We start from the raw sequence: 20386 nt of genomic DNA, 5'->3' as shown, positions 1-20386 counted from the left end.
TTATAAAACCTTACATTTTATTTAAAATTTTATGCCTTTGCTTCAATTTATATTAATGAAAAAATTTTAAAAATAAAAAGGAAATCTATTTCTGTTCAATAAATGAAATGTAACTGAGTTTAATGTGGTACCTTAGAATAATTATTTTAAAAGCATCAATAGCAATAAAAATATACAGAAAAACTTAAGGACTAAATCATGAAATCATTTAGAACAGCGGTAAAGTTTTAATATTAGTCCTCTATTAAGAACAAATGATTCAACTTCTCTTTTTTCTTGTGCCAAATTAATTCAAATGTGTAACTTCAATATATAGCAAAGCATTCAGCTTTCCCCTTTAACCTCAGTTTTCATTTTTATATGACCACAAATCTGTAAATAGACATTTCTTGCTAGTACAGTGCACTCAGTTGTGCAAACTTATCTTTTTAGGGTCAAAGAAGAACACAAACCACAACCGACACAGTAAGTAAATGTATGAAGAGTGCAGTAGGCTTGACTTCTGTACCTTTGCCATACTCTGCTTTCTGCACCTTTGATGGTATTAGCTTACTCTAATACTGGATAGGCTGCAGCTAGTGTGTCTTCTGCTTTCTGACTCTCTGGCTTGTAAGAGAGCTGCCTGTAGTTTTTTACTTCATCCACATACTGACTGGATGTGGTTTTTTGCTGCCTGCTTTTGGACTAGTTAAGTGTTCAAACTTAATTTCCCTATATTCTGACTGCCTGGATGATAATTGGAGCTCACGTTTCCATTGGCTGTAGCTTTTGTGCCTGTGTATTTTTATTATTATTGATAAGAAAACATTTGACCTACATTGTTATTCATTTGGTTATTCAGTCACATTATTTGCTTGTTTAAACAGGTGGTTTCCCTTTAGTGGGATCACTGAACTGGTAAATAACGTTCTTCAGCCCCAGCAAAAACAACAAAATGAAAAGGAGCCCCAGACGTAAGTAAGCTGATCTGTATAGACTAAATATTATCTCTGATAGTATAACATGCAAAAGAGTATGTTTAAAATACTGCCCTTGGAATATTACTCCACAGAAATGAAAATTGTTAGGTTATGAGTTTGGTACCTTAACCTTTAATTGTCCCATAGAAATCTAAAAAGAATACAAGGCTAATTTATAGGATAGTAAAAGCAAAGAGGTAATTCTCCCCCTAGTTTTCGTATAAATAATGTAAAACATATTTATGCAATTAAATATCTTTCTCTAATAATGCAGTATATTTTAAAGTGTGTTTCTTTCAAAATAATTCCAGCAGACATTAAGGGTATTAATTCCCAAATTCAATCTTTGGTCAATAGTTTTGGAAAGATTCTTTTTAAAAACTTTAAGCAGTTTTCTTTATTGTAGTACTTCTGAGTTTCGAAATGTGCTCCAAAGTGTTAGAACATGCAATGTTTACTAAACTTATTTGACTACTGAGTCCTCTTATCACTGAACATTTCATTAGAGTGGTGTACCATCATTTGGGAAAGCAGCAATTTATTCTCATATTGACCTGAAACATTAAAAAAAAAGGTCCATTCCATTTATAAGGTTGGTGCAAAAATAATGTCCGATATCAAGGTCTATCTTAAAAATGAAGAAGCCCATGATTATGAAAATATTTATTCATTAACATAACCTCCTTTGCTTTCTAGAACCTCATTCCATCTGTCATCTAGCCTATATATGCCATGCTTTTAAAATTCTTTAGGTTTTGAAGCAAAAGATGAATCCAACTCATTTTCAACCTCGTCTCTTGATGTCAACCTAAGACCATGAAAATGGTTCTGTAGTCTCCGAAACAAGTGATAATCGATATTTTGTTATTATTTAAGAAGTAGGTCACACTTGTATCTTTTTAACTTTGTGCAGGCCATATTATTTATGTTGTGAATTGAAAGTCAGTCTGAGAAAGTGAGAGAGACAGTATATATTCAAATTCTAGTCTCCTGAGGAAAACCTCCCATCTTACTCAGAAATGCTCCCACCACCCAGCCTCTACACTTTTTAAAGTAGGAGTTATGTTTACAGAGAAGATGGTTTGGTTGTAGGAATGGGCAGTTTGAGAAGGACATGAACTCTAGAAAAGAACAAAAATGACTATTAGGAGCTCTAAAGTGAAATAGAGAAACATTCACTTTTACCATGAGGGTAATCTCTCCATACTTTGTTACCTTGTAAGCATTTAATTTAAAATTTTGTCATTTCAGTTTCAACTAAAGTAAAACAATGTTGTGATATACTAGTAATAGTTGGTATATAGTTCTAAAATTGGAACTGTTGCTATATATATGCTAGTTGAAGTCAAGACCTGTTTAACTTGTCTACTTTTTTATCATTGGCATCTAGTGGATGCCAACTGATTTTGCCTTTTATATTTTATAACATAATAATAGTATGTCACAAGGAATAGAAATAATTTTTTCCTCTAATTAGCAAAAATTGTATCAAAATGGCACATAATGTCATTGTCTGGCTGATTTATTTTCCTAAGGCATTGAATCATGTAATAAATTAGTAAAATCAATAGCAAAATATAATTAGATGCAACTTCGCTTCAATTTTAAATAACCAAATTATGTATCATGTTTATGAGTTTGAGAGAATAATAAAGTTTAAGTTTTATTATTTAGTGGATTGCAATGGTTATTAAATAGTAATTTTATTAATAACTTTAAAAAGTGATCTCTGTTGAAATGAAGTGACATTTGATTGGCATAAACAAAGATCAAGGCAAATTTGAAAAGAAAGAACTTTACTTCAATAATAAATAGGAAGGGCTAAGTGGATAAGAAGATGGTTGGAAAAAAGACATACTTTCAGATGTTTTAAAAAATAATTATTGATTAATAGAGATTGTTTTCATTAAAGTTTGTTGAATAACTCACACAATACACATTTACTTGTTCTTCACTAATTCAAGCATTTGTAAGTATTTATAGAGATGTTGGCTATGGTCTATGCATTAGGCCAGTCAGTGGGCTAAAAAGGAGAGCAGAAACAGAAGAAATAATCCCCATGGATTATATTAGGCATAAGTCAGATAATCATTTATCTTAAAAAAAGGAAATGCAATGTACTATAGTGTTTTGAAAATATTTAAAGGAAGGGTTTAACATAGTCAGAAATGTTAAGGAGTACCTTCGCAAGAAAGAGTTACTGAAGTGCATTGAAAATAATGAGGAGTTATGGAAGTGAAAAGTAGAAAGTATTATGGTCATATCGGTTTCATGCAATTGTTGGGGAACTGGCTTTTACTTTTTTCTGAAACAAATATAAACATGAGACTATCTTATAGAGGCCCTTAACCTTTTTTTTAATATTTTTTATTTTTTGGCAAATTGATGAATCCTATAGGGTTTTTCTCAAAATAATGTTTTGAAATGCAGTTAAAATAAATATAAAATAAGGTATAATAGAAGCAATTGCAAAGGGAGCCAATTAAATTGAAATACAGGTCTATGTATAGACTTTTTTTGGGGTAGATTGCAAGTTAAGGTGAAAAAAATTTTAGTTAAAAATTTGCCTGGCCGTATAGGCAGTTACTGTTTTTGAGATTGTCAATAAATGGTCTCATTATGCTTGTAGGAGGGAAAACTCAACATTGTAAAGACATCGGTTCTCCTAAAACTAATGTATAAATGAAATGCAATTCCAATAAAACTTCTACCAGGATTTTTAAGAGAACTTGGTAAAAGGATTAAAATATTTATATGAATGAAAATTTTTATAAAGAGTAAAACAATTTTCAGAAGTAACAAGGAGGAAGATTCATTTTGCCAGATATCAAAACAAGTTGCAAAGCCAAAGTACTATATATTCTGGACTATATGGAGTTCTTCATTTTTCTAATAAAAGGAATTTGCTTTATTTTTCATTCTTATAAAATCTATCTTATTATGAGAGGCCCTTGATTTCTTTAGTTTGAATCACAAAGTACTGCTTGGAGAAGACACATTATCCTGAAAGGACCTCAAATAATCATATCTATACCTATAGAGATTACATTAGTCTCAGTATTCATGTTTTTGCTTTTCGCGGTTTCAGTTACCAGCTATCAACCCTGGTCTGAAAATATTAAATAGAAAATTCTAGAAGTAAACAGTTCATAAATTTTAAATTGTGTACCATTTTGGGTAACAGGAAGAAATCTTGTGCCGCCCCGCTCAGTCCTGCCTAGGATGTGAGTCATCTCTTTGTTCAGCACATCCACATTGTATATGTCACCCACCCCTTTAGTCACTTAGAAGCCACTCAGTCATCATGACAGTGTTTGTGTTCAAATAACCCTCACTTACTTAACAATGGCTCCAAAGTACAAGAGTATTGATGCTTGCATTTTAGATAGCCAAAGAAAAGCCAAAAAGTGCTTTCTTTAAGTGAAAGTGTGGAAGTTCTAGACTTAAGGAAAGGGGAAAAAAAATATAACCTGATGTTGGTAAGATCTAAAGTAAGCATGAATCTTCTATTAAATTGTGAAGAAGGAAAAAAAAATTGTGTTAGTTTTGCTGTTTCACTTCAAACTAAAAAAGCTATGACTACATTGTGTGGTAAGTGCTTATTAGTTCAAATGGAAAACTCATCAAATTTGTGGGTGGAAGACCTGAACAGAAACATAATCTTTTTATTACAGTGCATTTTTATAATTGTTCTATTTTGTTACTAATTATTGTTCTTAATCTCTTACTGTGTCTCTGGTTTATAAATTACATTTTATCATAGATATATATGGATAGGAAAAATCATAGTATATACAGACTTTGGTATTACTGTGGATTCAGATCTCCACTGGGGGTCTTGGAATGTATATTCTGTGGATGGGGGTGCTACTGTACCTGATAGAATTTGTGAAAGGGGAGATAAAGAAATTTAACATCAGTCTAGAAATTCATAATGGCTGGTGTTGGAAGTTGTAATAAACAAACCTTTAAAGCTTACTTTAAAAAAGTAGTAATGTAAATGTTTAAGGAGATCATGAAAGTGTACCTATTACTTCCGGCCAAGATGGAGGCTTAGACGGATGCGCTAGGTCTCCCTCTACAACTAGAGAGGAATACAACTACTTCAAAACAAAGGATAACTAGAAATTCCAGAAAATAAAACTACACGGAAGCCCAACATATGAAGTTATAAACCAGCGGCGCCCTTTGGGCAGGTAGGACGAGAGAAAGGGGGCGGTGCTGTTTGCGGTCGCACCTGGGACAGCGGCGGGGAGAACAACCCCGGCTGCAGTCGAACCCCTGGCAGCTTGCGACCCCAACGCTGGGGAAAGCAGCCACCACATCGCCTTGAACAGTGAGGCCCAGGGGGACGGGAGGACGGATCCTGGTCTCCTAACGGAATAACTGTGTGAATCCATCTTGGACCCCCGCCCCCAAAGAAAGCGCCACAGGGCTGTGAAATAGGTCGCGGACAGGCACGGGTCGCTGGACTGTGACGACAAAGCACCACGGTGCAGCAAGAAAGGCTGCCGAACGGGTCATTACGAGTACACAGGCACTGCCCCCTACAGCCGGCCCAAGAAAACAAAACGCATCTGTCAAAATGAGGCAGACAACTATAGAAATCCCGGTGGCACAGCTCACCAGGCAACAGATGGAGAACCTGACAGATGAACAGATAAGAAACCTGTCAGATGCTCAGTTCTGGGCCATTGTTATCAGGTGGCTTACAGAATTCACAAAAGATCTGGAAAAAGATGAGAAAGAAGCGAAAAACACTCATAACGAAAGGAACAAAACCACATACGAGACAGATGGTGAGGAAAAAAAATCCAGAGTTCATTTCAACAAACTGGAATATGGAGAAGGAACAAGCAGTCAACCAGTGCAGCGAGAGGAAATGGGAAGCAACGATGAGAGGATCAGAAACCTCTGGGACAGCTATAAAAGGCCCAACATAAGAATCATTGGTTTGCCAGAGAGCGAGGAAGATGAACTAGAACTTGAAAAATTGAGTGAAAATATAATAAAGGAGAACTTCCCAGACTTGGGGAAGGAAATAGACTTACAGGTCCAGGAAGCACAGAGAGTTCCAAAAAAACTGGACCCAGGGAGAACCACTCCAAGACACATTATAATCAAAATGTCAAAAATTAAAGATAAAGAGAGAATCTTAAAAGCAGCAAGAGAGAAGAAAAGAATTATGTACAAAGGGGTCCCAATTAGACTATCAGCTGACTTCTCAAGGGAGACCCTGCAGGCAAGAAGGGACTGGCAAGAAATATTCAAAGTAATGAAAATCCAAAACCTACAACCACGAATACTCTATCCAGCGAAATTGTCATTCAGAATAGAAGGACAGAGAAAGTGTTTCCAGGACAAAATAAAACTGAAAGAGTTCATTAGATCCAAACCACTGTTATATGAGATGTTAAAGGGACTGGTTTAGAAAAAGGAGGATCAAGACAATGAAATCTAAAATGAAAACTGCATCACAAGAAACAACAGAAGCTAGGGAATTGAAACAAAGGCAAACTAAACAGGCAACGAGAGTGGAAAAAGAACTATAGGTACGGGGAACATATTGGGGGGAGGTCAACAGGGAGGGGGAATGGGGAGAGGGAGGGAGATGATATAGGAATTAAGGATCATGGTAGGAGGGAATGGAATAGACAGAGAGAGGTTGAGAAGAACTATATGCACAACTAATGGACATGATCTAAAAGGGGGGGACAACTGGAGGGAGGGGGGCCACCGGGTGGAGGGGAGCAGAGGGAAGGGAAATTGGCACAAATGTAATATTATAATCAATAAAACACATTAAAAAAATAATAAAAAAAATAATAAAATCCAAAAAAAAAAAAAAAAAGAAAGTGTATCTATTAGATCAATGAGTAAACAACAGTAACACAAACCTATGTGGTTGGGTATAAAATTTCGAGGACCAGCAGAATTACCTTGAACTAAGAGACTGAAAAGTTTAGTTTTGTCAAAGAACTCAGAAGTGAAGAAAATTTATTCTGGACAACATTGAGTTCCATGACTTGCTTTAGTGATAATAGAGACATCGATATAGAATATATACATTAAAAATTTGGATTATAAAAGAGCTTTGTGAAATAAGAAAGTGGAAAAAGCCATATTTCCAAATTAATATATTATTGTATATGTCTCTTAAGCATTTATTTGTAATAAAAGTTTTAAATTAAATATGAGTATATCTTTGGCTTTTATTTATATCAGGGATTTGCAAAATATGGCCTGTGATTCAAATCCTGCCTGCTGCCCATTTCTGTAAATAAAGATTTATTGGAACACAAACTAATTTGTTTGAATATTTTATATGACTGCGCTTGCATTCCACTGGCAAGTTTGAGTGTTTGTGACAGAGACCCTATGCCCACAAAGCCTAAAATATCTACTATCTGGACCTTTACAGAAAATGTTATCTGATGTCTGATTTACATCACTGGAAGGTTATATACATATTCAGGTTTACATATTTAAGATCTTTTAGACCTTTCATTGTATTTGGAGTTTGGTTCTGACAGTGTTGTTCTGGAGTAGGAATGAACATAAAAACCAATGAGATAAAAGAGTCCATAAATAGACCTATGCACATGTGGAAATTTAGTATATGATAGATTGCCATCATAAATCAGGATGCACTATTTTGTGGTCCTGTGAAAATGGAATCTCTGTATGGAGAACATTGAAATTAAATTCTTGCATCATATCACATATAAAAATAAACACCAGATCAATTAAAAGCCTAAATATGAGAGGCACAATTATAAAGCTATTAGAAAAAAACTCTGTAATTTTTTTGTGGTTGAATTAGGGGTAAGTAAGGATTGTTTTAGAGCTAGCTACCAAAATCACAAACCATGAAGGAAGAAATTTATGTATTTGACTATATAAAAATAAAACATTTCTCTGTTTTAACAAAGGACACCATCTACAAAATCAGGAGTCAGTTGTCAGACTGGGAAATTTGTTTTGTTTAACATGTAAAGGATTAACATATAGGTTATATTGTGTGCTCCTGAAAATCAGTAAGAAAAATATAGGAAATCCAAGAGTATTGGTAAAGATGAAGTGAATAGGTGATTCATAGGAGGAGGAATCCAATTAGGTAAATGTCATTAGGAGTCAGAAGAACACGAACTTAAAAAGAAGCTCCAACAACTTCAAAAGTTGAATAGTATTACATATTGGCAAGGACAAGAGAAAACTGAAATGTTCATACCCTGCTAGCTGGTGTGGTAACTGGATTAAGCTATATGGGAGAGCAGCTCAGAGATATTTAGTGAATTTGAGTATGTGTATTATATTCCTGCATGTATACTGCAGAGAAAACTATATAAATATGTCATTACAGAAAGATTATATTATAGTAAATTATAAAGGTCCAACTTTAAAAAAATAAATGCACGAATAAAATGTAGTTTATGCAAATGGGATATTATACACTATTAAAATGCAGGAAGGAGATGTATAAACTATTATGGCAAAGAGCATGGATTCTGGAGCAATACTGAATGTAGATCTGGCTTTAATCACTTATTGGCTTGTGACCATGAGCAAAGATAATGTTTCTGAAGAATAAAAATAATAGTAGGAATAATAATAATAGTACCTATCTACCTGATACAGCGTAAGCACCATATGCATCAAGTATAGTTTATATATAAAGATGTATAGTTGAATGACATGTAAGAAACACCATTTAATGAAGTAGGAACAATGGAAGAGTATATGGTTTGTATAGGAAAATCATGAGTTCAGTTTTGCAAATACTGAGTTTCTTCTGGTGGTGCTGAGATATCCAGATAGAGATGTCAAGGAGGCCATTACATATCGAAACTCAGAGGAGCAATGTGAACTGGGGATTTATGTCTTTAAGTCTTTTAAATTTATAAGTGGAAATTGAAGCCTTAGGCATGGGTAAGACTGCCCAGAAGACCTTATAGAATTAAAAGAGAAGAGAAGTTGAGTCATAGCCTGGAAAGGAGAAAGAAAATGACAGGTTATAGGTACAGGAAGAAAACCAGGACTATGTTATGAAGGCCAAGGGAGTAGTGAACATAATTGAATGTCATTTCAAATCTTGTTCAGGACTCAGTATGATGAAGACTAAAAAATCTGTCCATTAATTTGATCATTGATGAACTTTGTGCTAATTAGGAAGTAGACTGGAAATTAGGTTAGGTTGGTTGAAGAATGACTGGTGTGAGGAAACAGAGATAGAATTTTGCTTATTTATAAATGGGAGGGGAGGGTGTACTCTTCTTGGCAAGGAATGAAATTTAGCTACTGAATTGGCCTATATTCACCACTTCTACATCTTATAGGCTAATTTCTCATTTTTATAAGACTGGAAGGATGAATACATAAAACCTCTCTAAAACTCTTTAAAATTTTTTTATTGTATTTATTTTCCATTACCATTTAGTCCCCTTATTCCCCCCTCCCCCCAGTAATCACCACACTGTTGTCCATTTCCATGACTCCTTTTTCCTTTTTTGCTCAATCCCTCTACCCTCTTAACTCTCCTGCTTCCCAACCACACTGGCTGTCATCTGCTCTCCATCTATAAGTCTGTCTCAATTTTGTTTGTTAGTTCAGTTTGTTCTGTAGATTCCACATATGAGTGAAATCATGTGGTATTTGTCTTTCTCTGACTGGCTTATTTCACATAGCATCATGTTCTCCAGGTCCATCCATACTGTTTCAAAGAGTAAAACATTCTTTTTTATGGCCGAGTAGTATTCCATTGTGTAAATGTCCGTAGTTGTTTTATCCACTCATCTATTGATGGACACTTGGCCTGCTTCCATATCTTGGTGATTGTAAATAACTGCAACGAACATAAGGGTGCTTATGATTTTTTAAATTAGTGTTTCAGGTTATTCAAATTATTATAGTCAGGTCCTGTCTGGAGTGCAGTTTCTATTCTTTCCACATTTGGAACCTTTTGATTCCACCCTGCAACTTTAATGATGTCAGAGGCACTAAGTTAAGCACAGTTCACTTAACTGGATTTCTACTTTTTGTTCCTGTGTGCTTTGGTAACTTGCCTAGTAAGTACTCCAGTGTCTCTCCAACTGAAACAAAGAATCGCTCTTTCTAATTTTCCTTTTCCAGCCTTCTTTTTCATTCAATGAAGTTCAGCCATTTACTAAGAGGTATGCCAAAAATCATGTGTATCCACAGCTATACAGTAGAAATGTACAATGTATCTCACACATTGAAAGATAAGCTCTGCTGTAGAGCTGAATCAATAGTCCATTTAAAATCGTGCATGTTGGAGAGGGGAAAAAAAAAAAAGTGCATGTTTTGGTATGTTTTATTGGCTTGAACCTCCTGTAATGGTTGGTGCTTGTTTTGTATTAGCAAAGCTTTACTTAATTTTTTAAACTTGGTCTGGAGATCATCAGGGAAAAACAGTGTATTATCTGAAGTTATGAAAAAAGTTAATAAAACTGGCATGGTTATTTGAATTTATTGGTATGTGTGAAAAAGGAAGGTACACTTTGTGATTAACTAGATATAAGGACTCATTCACATAGCTCTTCTTTTAATTTACCTACTGACTTAAGGTTAGCAATGTGAAACTAACTTTTTTTAAAAGTCTGGTTTTTTGAGGTATAATTTATTAAGTAAAATTAACTACTTTGAGATAAACATTTCAGTGAATTTTAAAAAACATATGCAGTTGTATATTTACTACCATAATCAAAACAGAATATTTCTTATCCCTTAAAGTATCTTTTGCCCGCTTGTAATTTTATGCCCCTTGCCTTACTGCAGCCGCTAACAACCACTGATCTGATTTCAGTACTTAAAATTTTGCTTTTTCCAGAATGTCATATAAATGAAACCATATAGTACAGAAGTGGGCTATTTATGGCCCATAGGCCAAATTTAGCCCACTGCTTGTTATTTGTATAAATGGTAAGTTAAAAATGATTTTTACATTTAAAATTGGTTGAAAAAATTTTTTAAATTATAATATTCTGTCACTATAAAATCACATGAAATTCAGATTTGTGTTCATAAAAATGTTTTATTGGAACATAGCTACGTTTGTTCATTTATATATTGGCTACTTTCTAGTTCATACTTTTTACATCCATTGAAGAAGTCTTTATTTAACACATGAGCACAATTTTCTTCAATTTTGTCTTCTAAAAGTTCTATAGTTTTAGTCATTATATTTATTTCTGTAGTCCATTGATTATTCTGTAATATATTAAGTTAATTTTAATACAAGGTGTGAGGTAGGAGTTGAGGCTAAACTTTTTACACATCGATTTTCAATTACTTTTTTACACATGTATTTCCCATTGCTTAAAAGACTATTTTTTCTTCAGTGAATTATCTTGGAATCTTTTTTAAAAAATAAATGAGTATTTAAGTATTGAACTACTCTGGACTCAATTCTGTTCCATTGCTATGTGGAGTTTCCTCTTTGCCAATATCATATTGACTTGATTACTTGTGTAGATTTTATAGTAAATCTTGAAATCAGGTATTATGAGTCCTTCAACCTTCTTTTCAAAATATTGTGCCATTCTAGGAACTTTGCTTTTTTATATACCTTTTAGAGTTAGCTTGTCAATTTATTTAAAAAATTATGCTGAGATTTTGATTGGAATGACATTGAATCAATAGATATATTTTTTGAGACTTGATATCTTATTATTGATGTATACAGTATATTTTTTATATTATTTAGATCTTATTTGATTCTTATGTATATTTTATTGATTATGCTATTACAGTTGTCCCAGTTTTTTTCTCTTTTGCCCCCTTCTGTCTGGTATCTTCCCTTCCCTTCAACGATCACCCCCCTTAGTTCATATCCATGGGTCATGCATATAGATATAGGATTTGTCAGGCTCTCTATTTATTGTTGAGTTAGGTGTGATAATTTCTAACTTCTGTCTTAAAAGGAAATGTTCTGTTGCTCATGTAAGTTTTAGCACTTATGGCATGGAGTCATTTGCAGCATTCTCTTATAATCCTTTAAATTTAATTTTGTTTAATTGTGGAATTTGTAGTTTTAAATTTCTGTAGGTAATTTTTGTTTTTCAGTTGTGTCTAGAGTTTTATCAATTTTATTGAAGTTTTTAAAAGAATAGCATTTGGTCTCATTGATTTCTTCTCTAATCCTTTTTATTCCTTTCCTCTACTTTTTTGGGTTTAACCTTCTCTTCTTTTACTTTTTTGGAAATGTTTCCATATAATATGTCCAAGTGATATCATACTTCTTTGGCCTAAAGAACTTAACTCTAAATTCCTTGCATTTAAGGTCTTCTGATAATGAATTATTTCAACATTTGTTTGCTTGAAAAAGTCTTTATGTATATTTTGCCTTTTTGTTTTTTGAAGCATATCACTGCATATGGGATCTTAGGTTGACCATTCTTCTTTCAGTACTTTATGTAAATGTCACTTCGAAGTCTTATTAGCTTGCATGGTCTCTAAAGGATAGTCTGTAATTCTTATCATTCGTCTCTTTACATAATGTTTCATTTTCTCTGGCTTCTTTCATTTTTTAGCTTTGGTTTTTAGCAGTATAACTATGACATGTCTCTCTCTGTGTGTGTGTGTCTCGTGTGTGTGTGCGTATTTAGTAATTGTTCTACAAAGGATTCTCTGAGATTCAGGTATCTATGATATGGTGGGTTTCATTAGTTTTGGAAAATTCATGGCCATTGCCTCTTCAAGTATTTCCTTTGCAGTGTTTATTCTTTCTTCTTCTAGAGCTCCAATTTCACATATGTTAGATCCATTTAGCTCTTGGATAGCTCTTGGATGCTCTGTTTTTTTCCCCTTTTTTTACTCTTTTGTAAAAAAATTTTTTTAGTTTAGATAATTTTTATTGACTTACTTTCAAGTTTACTGATATCTTTGTCACATTTTTTTCAAGCCTACTCCTGATCTCATTGAAGAAATTCTTCATCTCTGATGGCATATTTTATATTTTTAGAATTTTATTTGACTCTTAGAGTTTCATCTTTCTGCTTTAATACCTCATCTGTTTGTGCGTATTGTCCACCTTTTTCTATATATCTTTTACTTTAACAATTTTAATTACTTAGAAGCCTGTGTATGATAATTTCACTACCCTTGTCATCTCTGAATCTTATTATATTGGTTATTTTATCTCTTGGTGATGGGTTGTTTAACCCTTGTTATTTACCCCCTCCCCAAGTCTCATGGTTTTGAATAGCATTTATGTTTTAAAGTGGGCATGCCTTTTCTGTTAGATCATTAGTGTTGGGGAATAAATCACCAATCAGGTCAGTAATTCAGATAGGTTTGGAATGGAAGTGACATTGTTTATAGCTTTGTAAATCCTAAGCAGAACTAATTATAGTTCTAAAACATTTTCAACTTTCCTTATAAAAATAATGAAAGTTATATCACTATTTATTTTTAATTAGAGTAAATAATACCTTTGACTAGGTATCTTTTCTTATACTTCTACTTTATCTATAAAGTAAAACTTGGCCTTAACTTTTATTTGCCCAGACTCATTCTGTAAAATCCTAATATTTCATAGTGTTTTTATAGCCAACTAATGTCCAGACTGTTGAATAGATTTCAACAATTAGGGAGAGCACTCATCCAGTGCGTTCCCCTGTTTGGACTCGTAAGATCACTTCAACTGAGATTCTGTCTCAACGATTTGAGTTTCATAGGTTTTGACTTCACTGTGTATGTCTAATTAGCTGCCTTTATTTAGAAATTAAACTGTTGAAAAATAATATGGTAAATATTTTGGAGTGTATGATGGAAAATATATTGCAAATGGTAGGTAGAAAATTTACAATTGTAATAGAAGAAATACCTCCATAAACGTATATTGTATTAATTGGTTCTTAAATTCATATGTATATCAGGAGGCAGAATTAGTTGCAACACTTATGATGTTATTCCATTATCAGAAAATTAAAATTTTATTCTTTTTCACTCTATGGATTTTTTGATATGAAATTGTGTCTACAGATTGTAGTGAGTTATTTTTTTAAGACCATCAGGAAACCAATTTTTCCTTATCTGTTTTCTTTGCAGAAAACTTCATCAGCAGTTTGAAATGTATAAGGAACAGGTAAAGAAGATGGGAGAAGAATCACAGCAGCAGCAAGAACAGAAGGGTGATGCTCCAACATGTGGTATCTGCCACAAAACAAAGTTTGCTGATGGATGTGGCCATAACTGTTCATATTGCCAAACAAAGTTCTGTGCGCGTTGTGGAGGTCGAGTGTCATTACGCTCAAACAAGGTACAGAAATGAAAATCACACATAATAATTCTCTTATAGTTAAGCTTATTGTGAGTAAAATGTAAAAGACAACTGAAATTAATATTCAGATTAACCAATAAAAAAAACCTTTTCCAGCATCTTCATTTTAGTTAGAAGAAATTGGTGTTTTTTTTCTGTGGTTTAAAAATATATTTGTTTTATTGTTTATGTCCTTTAAGTTATGATTTTGTTTAGAATCATAGAATCTTAGGCTCTCAAAGATGATGAATAGAATTTGGGGACCAAATGGTCTAATTCCTTAATTTTACAGGTGCAGAAAACTCAGATCCAGAGAGACTGAAGTTCATTTTTAGAGCCAGAGAACTGATTAACATTAGAGTTCTGACACACCCTTTTCCATTGCCATGCATAATTTTATAAACTTGGTAGATACACTCTCCCCTTGGCCCCTGTTTTATTTCCTTTCTAAAAGAGTCTCTCTCTAACTTTGAGATTCTGTGTTCTGTAATTTTAAAGCTTTTAAAGCTGCACTACCTTTTATTTTGTCTTAACATTAATGAAATAAACATCATACTATGGAATTTCAAGAAGAAATGTTAAAGGAGGTGTTTCACATTTATACTAGATTTTTGTAGTTCACCCATCCCCTTTAGAACAATATTAATGCTACCTAAAGAATGTTTGTTGAAGCCCTGGCTGCTGTGGCTCAGTGGATTGAGCGTCGGCCTGCAAGCCAAGTATCGCTGGTTTGGTTCCCAGTCAGGGTACATGACTGGCTTTCACGTCAGGTCCCCAGTTAGGGGTGCAAGTGAGAGGCAACTGTACAGTGATAAAAAAAAAGAATGTTTGTTGAAATGAGCAAAAACAGTTTTTTAAAAAAAATTTGTCTTAAAAGCTCTTTAGAATTTGCTTTTATCTCCTCACTTGTATCTTATCAATCAGTTCTTCATTTAGATGGTTTTTAAATAGTAAGCTGATATCTTTACATACCTTACTTAGGCATAATGGTGTTAATTTTGTTGCCCTGTGAGATTTCATTTCTCCATTTTCTTATTTCTTCCCTTTCTCATTGTTTTGTTTATTCCAATTGATTTTTCACCCTGGTTTACCTGATTATGCTTTTTTCTTGGCTAGTTGCATTGGCTAGAAATGGCAGTACAATTCTGAATAGAAGTGGTGAGAGCAGACATCCTATCTTGTTATTGATCTTAGGGAAAGAGCATTCAGTTTTTCACTATTAAAAATTACGTTAGATATCAGCTTTTCATAGATGCTGTATTCCTAATTTCTGAGAGTTATTTTTTAACATCAGGAATAGGTGTTGGATTTTCTCAAGTGTTTTTTCTCTAAGCGTTGAGATTAGGAATGTGCAGGTCCTTTAAAGGGACTCTACTGAGAGACAGGCAGTTTCTTCTGCCGCTCCAATGCCCACTGATTTTACAGCCAAAGTTTTGAGGTGGTCTGGACTGAGGCTGCGTGCTCACTCCCTAAGTAACCCGCCTGATTTTATCCATCACTCATGCATGTGGGAGCACCCATTCCGCCAGCTGCCATCCTGCTGCCTTACTGGTGCCTCCTTTCCACTGCCACACCATGTCCTCTCCTCCCTGGCTCCCAGGCTCTGCCCCTCCTACCCATCAAGATGAGTATGGCTTCTTTAAATTCTTGGTTGTCAGACATCCATAGAGTTCAATTTCCTGGCAGTTCTGGGTGTTTTTGTTTTGAGGTCAGTTGTGATTCTTCTTATGGTTGTGCAAGGAGACGAAGAGTGTCCACCTATTCCTCCATCTTGACTGCAAACCTTCTGTACTTTCTTTTAGATACTATTTCAGTGGCATCTCAAATATTGTGTCATTTTAAAATTTTTATGCATTTAAAAATAATTTTTCTTTTCCTCTATGACCCATTGATAACTTATAATTATGTTATTTATTTTCCAAATATTAGGGGTTTTCAGACATCTTTCTGTTAATGCTTTTTAATTTAATTCTGTTGTATTCCCAGATATACTTTGTATATCTTGAATCTTTTGAAATGTATTGATACTTATTTTATGGCCCAGAATGTGACTTATTTTGGTAAATGTCCTGCATGAAAAGAATGTATATTCTGCCATTTTTGGAGAGTGTTTTAAATTATTCATTAGGTCAAGTTGGTTAATAGAGTTATTCAAATCTATAATATCCCTGTTGATTTTTTTCCTATTTATTTTATCACTTATTACAAGAGGTATATTGAAATATATAGCAATAGTTGGATTTATTTGTTTCTTGCAGTTCTATCAGTTTTTGTTTCATACAATTTTAAGATCTGTTCAGGTGCATAAACACTTGGGATTATTATGTCCTCCCAATTAACTGACTTTATCTTATTGAGTTTCTTTATTCCAAGTAATATTGTTTGTTCTGAAATTCACTTTGTATTATATTAATGTAGCCTTTCCAACTTGTATTGATTAGTATTAATATGATTTATGCTTTTCTATTCATTTACTTCAAACTTATTTGTGTCTACATATCTAAAGTACTTTTCTTTTAATTGAGCCTTGCTTTGTTATCGAATTTGACAATTTTTGCTTTTAAATTGGTGTGTTTAGATAATTTACATTTAATGTGATTATATATTATAACATCTTTTTTTCCCCTACTTGTACCCTCTGATTTTTGTTTATATTTTTCTTTTTCACTCTTGTTTTGATTAACCAAGTGTTTTTTATTTTGTTTTAACTTCTTTGTTGGCTCATTAGCTATAACTTTTTATTTTATTATTTTAATAATTGCTTCAGGTTTATAGTATATATGTTTAGATCACCATAGTCAATCTTAACTGATATTATACTATAATATCAATATATGTATAACGTAAGAATATCACAATAGTGCACTTCCATTTCTCTACTCTTGGACTTTACGTTATTGGTTTCATATGTATTACTTTTACTTATTTTATAAACCTCATGTGCATTGTTATTCCTTTTGTTTTAAAATTGTATCTTTTAATGAGTATTACATAATAAGGGAAAAAGTAGATATTTGCTTTTGTCATGATTATATCTAGTGCTATTTATTTATTTATTTACTTATTGTAGATCTGTATTTCTAGCTGATATTATAATATTATATTACATCTGCTTAGAGGATTTCCTTCCTTCCTTTTTTTTTTTTTGGATGGTGCAACCTGCTGGTGATGAATTGACAAATGCCTTCAACTTTTTATGCTGAAAAATTTGCCTTTGGGTTTTTAAAAAAGATATTTTTGCTTGGTGTTCCATGTTTTCTCCCTTTCTCTTTTTCTAATGAGATGTGTGATATCATTCTTATCTTTGGTATATTTTGCTTCATATTTCTTGTGCTTGGAGTCTTTTGAGCTTCTTTTTTTTTTTCATCTATAAATTTACAGTTTTCATAGGGTTTTGGAAAATTTTGACCATTTTTTCTTCACGTATTTTTGCTGGCCCCTCCTCTCTTCTCTTTCAGGGACTTCTGTTACTCATAGAATAGGCTGCGTGAAGTTCTTTTCATTAAGCCAAATTTTATTTTATAAATTTTCTATAGCTGTGTCTTTAAGTTTACTAATCCTTTCTTTGGCAATGACAAATCTGATCTTATCTTTCAGTGTATTTTTTATCTTAGACATGGTAGTTTTTACATCTAGAATTTCAGCCCTGGCTGGTGTGGCTCAGTTGGTTGTAATGTCCTCCTGTAGCTGAAAGGTTGTGGGTTTGATTCCCGGTCAGGCTACACACCCGGGTTGTGGGTTCCATCCCCGGATTGGACATGTATGATCCCCAATCTGGGCACATGTGGGAGCCTTCTCTCTTGTATGATGTTTCTGTCTCTCCCTTTCTCTCTACTGTCCTCTTTCTCTAAAAGCAATACAAAAAACATCCTTGGGTGAGGATAAAAAACATTAAATTTCAATTCTGGACTTTTTGATATTTTTCATGATCTATTTAACTTTTTGAATATGTAGAATACACTGTAATAACTGTTTTTGATATTCTCCTTTGTTAATTCTAGCATTTCTGTCAGTTTTTCTTTATGGTCTGCATTTTCTTGAATCTGCATGCTTGTTATCTTTTGTTGGATGCCAGGCATTGCAAATTTTACCATGATGGTTACTGGATACTTTTTGTGTTTCTATTACTCTTCTTTAGTTTTGTCTGGGATGCAGTTATGTGGAAACAATTTGGCACTTTCTCATCTTTCTTTTATGATTTGTTAGGTGGATATGGAGTTGAGTTCCATTTAGCACTAATTATTCTCTTCTACTAAGGCAAGGCTTTCATGAGTACTTTAACCAATACCCTATGATTTAAGAGTTTTTCCAGTCTTGCTGGTGGGAATATCCTTTGTTCTCTTTAATCTTTTCAAATAGTTCCCCCCCCCCCCCCCACTGTTGGGTCTTTTCTCATACGCGTGCTCACTGATCATTATTAAGCGAAGTACTTCAAGGGACCCTCTGCAGATCTCCAAGGTTCACTCTCAGTGTGGCTTTCTTTCTTCTGGTAACTTGTCTTATGACCTATTGTTGCCCTCCTCAGACTCTCAGTTATAATCCCTTAGACTCAGGATATCTGCCAGAATGAACTTTAGCTCCTCTGTGCTGCTCCACTGCCTAAAAAGTATTTCAAAGCAATAAGCTAGCTGGGACAACTGTAGAGCTTATATTTTTTGTTTCCCATCTATCACTGTCTTTTGTTGCAACATTCGAAATGTTGGAAACCATACTTTCATATGTTTTTTGTCTGTCTGTTTTAAGCAGGTGGAGAATTCAAGCCCTTGCTACCTCATTTAAGTCAGAAGCCGAAGTCTCTAATGATATCTGATTATAGTTTGCTTGGAAATATATTTCTTGATTTCTAACACAGGTCCCTTTATGCTGAACAAAGTTTCAGTCAATAAATTAAGTATGGTGAAAAATTGGAATACCCCTTGAAAATCTGTTGCAATTTAGTTTACCATAAATTTCTGTATGTTTTGGATTAGTCTGATGGAGATGGTTTATAGAAGGAGTGTTCCCTTCTTTTTTCATATATATATGAAAAAATATATATATATTCCTTTCACAGTTTCCTTAGATCTAAATATATATCTGAGGAAAGTGTCAAGGGAGTAAAACATAAAAAAATATATAGTTTAACTCAAGAAAGATAGCGTGGATTTTTAAATTAGTTTTTGTACATTTTCATTGAGGTAAGAAGCCTGTCATAAGAGTGTAATAATTTACTTGGGATAATGTTCCTTTGAATGATATGTATAAAGGTTGCCTATATTCTAAATGAAAAAGTATTGCATTCAATTTCTCTTTTCAAATTAAATCATAATGTAATAGAAGACTTTTGCTTTCAATAAATGCTGAATACATTTCTTTGATTTATTATATCTCCAAAGGACTAAGCCCAGTGAAATTTGGTCACACTATTCTAATGAAGTAGAATAATGAGAATACAAATATTTTATGGCTTGAAATTTAATTATAAAGCTATTTAAAAATTAGCTTAGTAACCTTTTAAGAATCAAGATAAAATAATCTTTTGTTTTAATTTTGAAGCTCTTAGATGTGGAGCCATCCTTAAAAATTATTTAATTATTTTGAGTACATTTAGGATACAGAGAGAATAAATGAAGTGAAGGACATATGGAAATTTCAGTATAAGATTTTATGAAATAGTGCTTCTATTTATTTCCTTCTAAGGTGATATCCCATTAATAAAAGCTATATGTTTAGTCACATTAAAAAATGATGACTTTATAAGGAAGACATTATTTTGTAATCATAGAATGCTTACTCTAGTAGGAAAGATTATGATAATTTACAATAAGGATTATTTTAAGCTTTAATATGGGCATCATTAATTTTTTTGTTTCTTTTAATTTTTGGCATGAAAAATAAATTACCACATGCTTAAAGGTTAATCTAATTTGGATAAAGACCATACATTTTTAGAAATTTATTGTTTAATTTATAAATGTAACATATGAATTTTTCTATCATGAATTATCAGACTTGAAGCAGAATGAATTATAACTTTATAATGACTATAACAGAAACCGATGCTTGAGAAAGTCCTTTAAATATATTGGTATATGTGTTTTCAGTATATCAGGTGGTAAGAATGGAATGATAATATTGACATGCTTCTGTGTAAATGAGTCATTAAGTA

At 33.1% G+C, this 20386-nt stretch overlaps 1 protein-coding gene across 5 annotated transcripts in view; it reads left to right on the top strand.

Annotated features, from left to right (window-relative positions):
- The window catches only part of RIMS2 (regulating synaptic membrane exocytosis 2), a 426764-nt gene that overhangs the window by 68739 nt on the left and 337639 nt on the right, over nt 1-20386 (top strand). For all 5 annotated transcript variants that reach the window (XM_090283463.1, XM_090283465.1, XM_090283467.1 and 2 more), the window contains exon 2: nt 14028-14238. In XM_090283463.1, coding sequence (XP_090139589.1) covers nt 14028-14238 — 211 coding nt within the window. The remainder of the gene's footprint in view (nt 1-14027; nt 14239-20386) is intronic.

The sequence above is a fragment of the Furipterus horrens genome, unplaced genomic scaffold, assembly GCF_987537825.1.
Source record: "Furipterus horrens unplaced genomic scaffold, mFurHor1.1.pri manual_scaffold_7, whole genome shotgun sequence".
Lineage (NCBI taxonomy): Eukaryota > Metazoa > Chordata > Mammalia > Chiroptera > Furipteridae > Furipterus > Furipterus horrens.
This window is presented reverse-complemented; position numbering and strand designations above follow the sequence as displayed.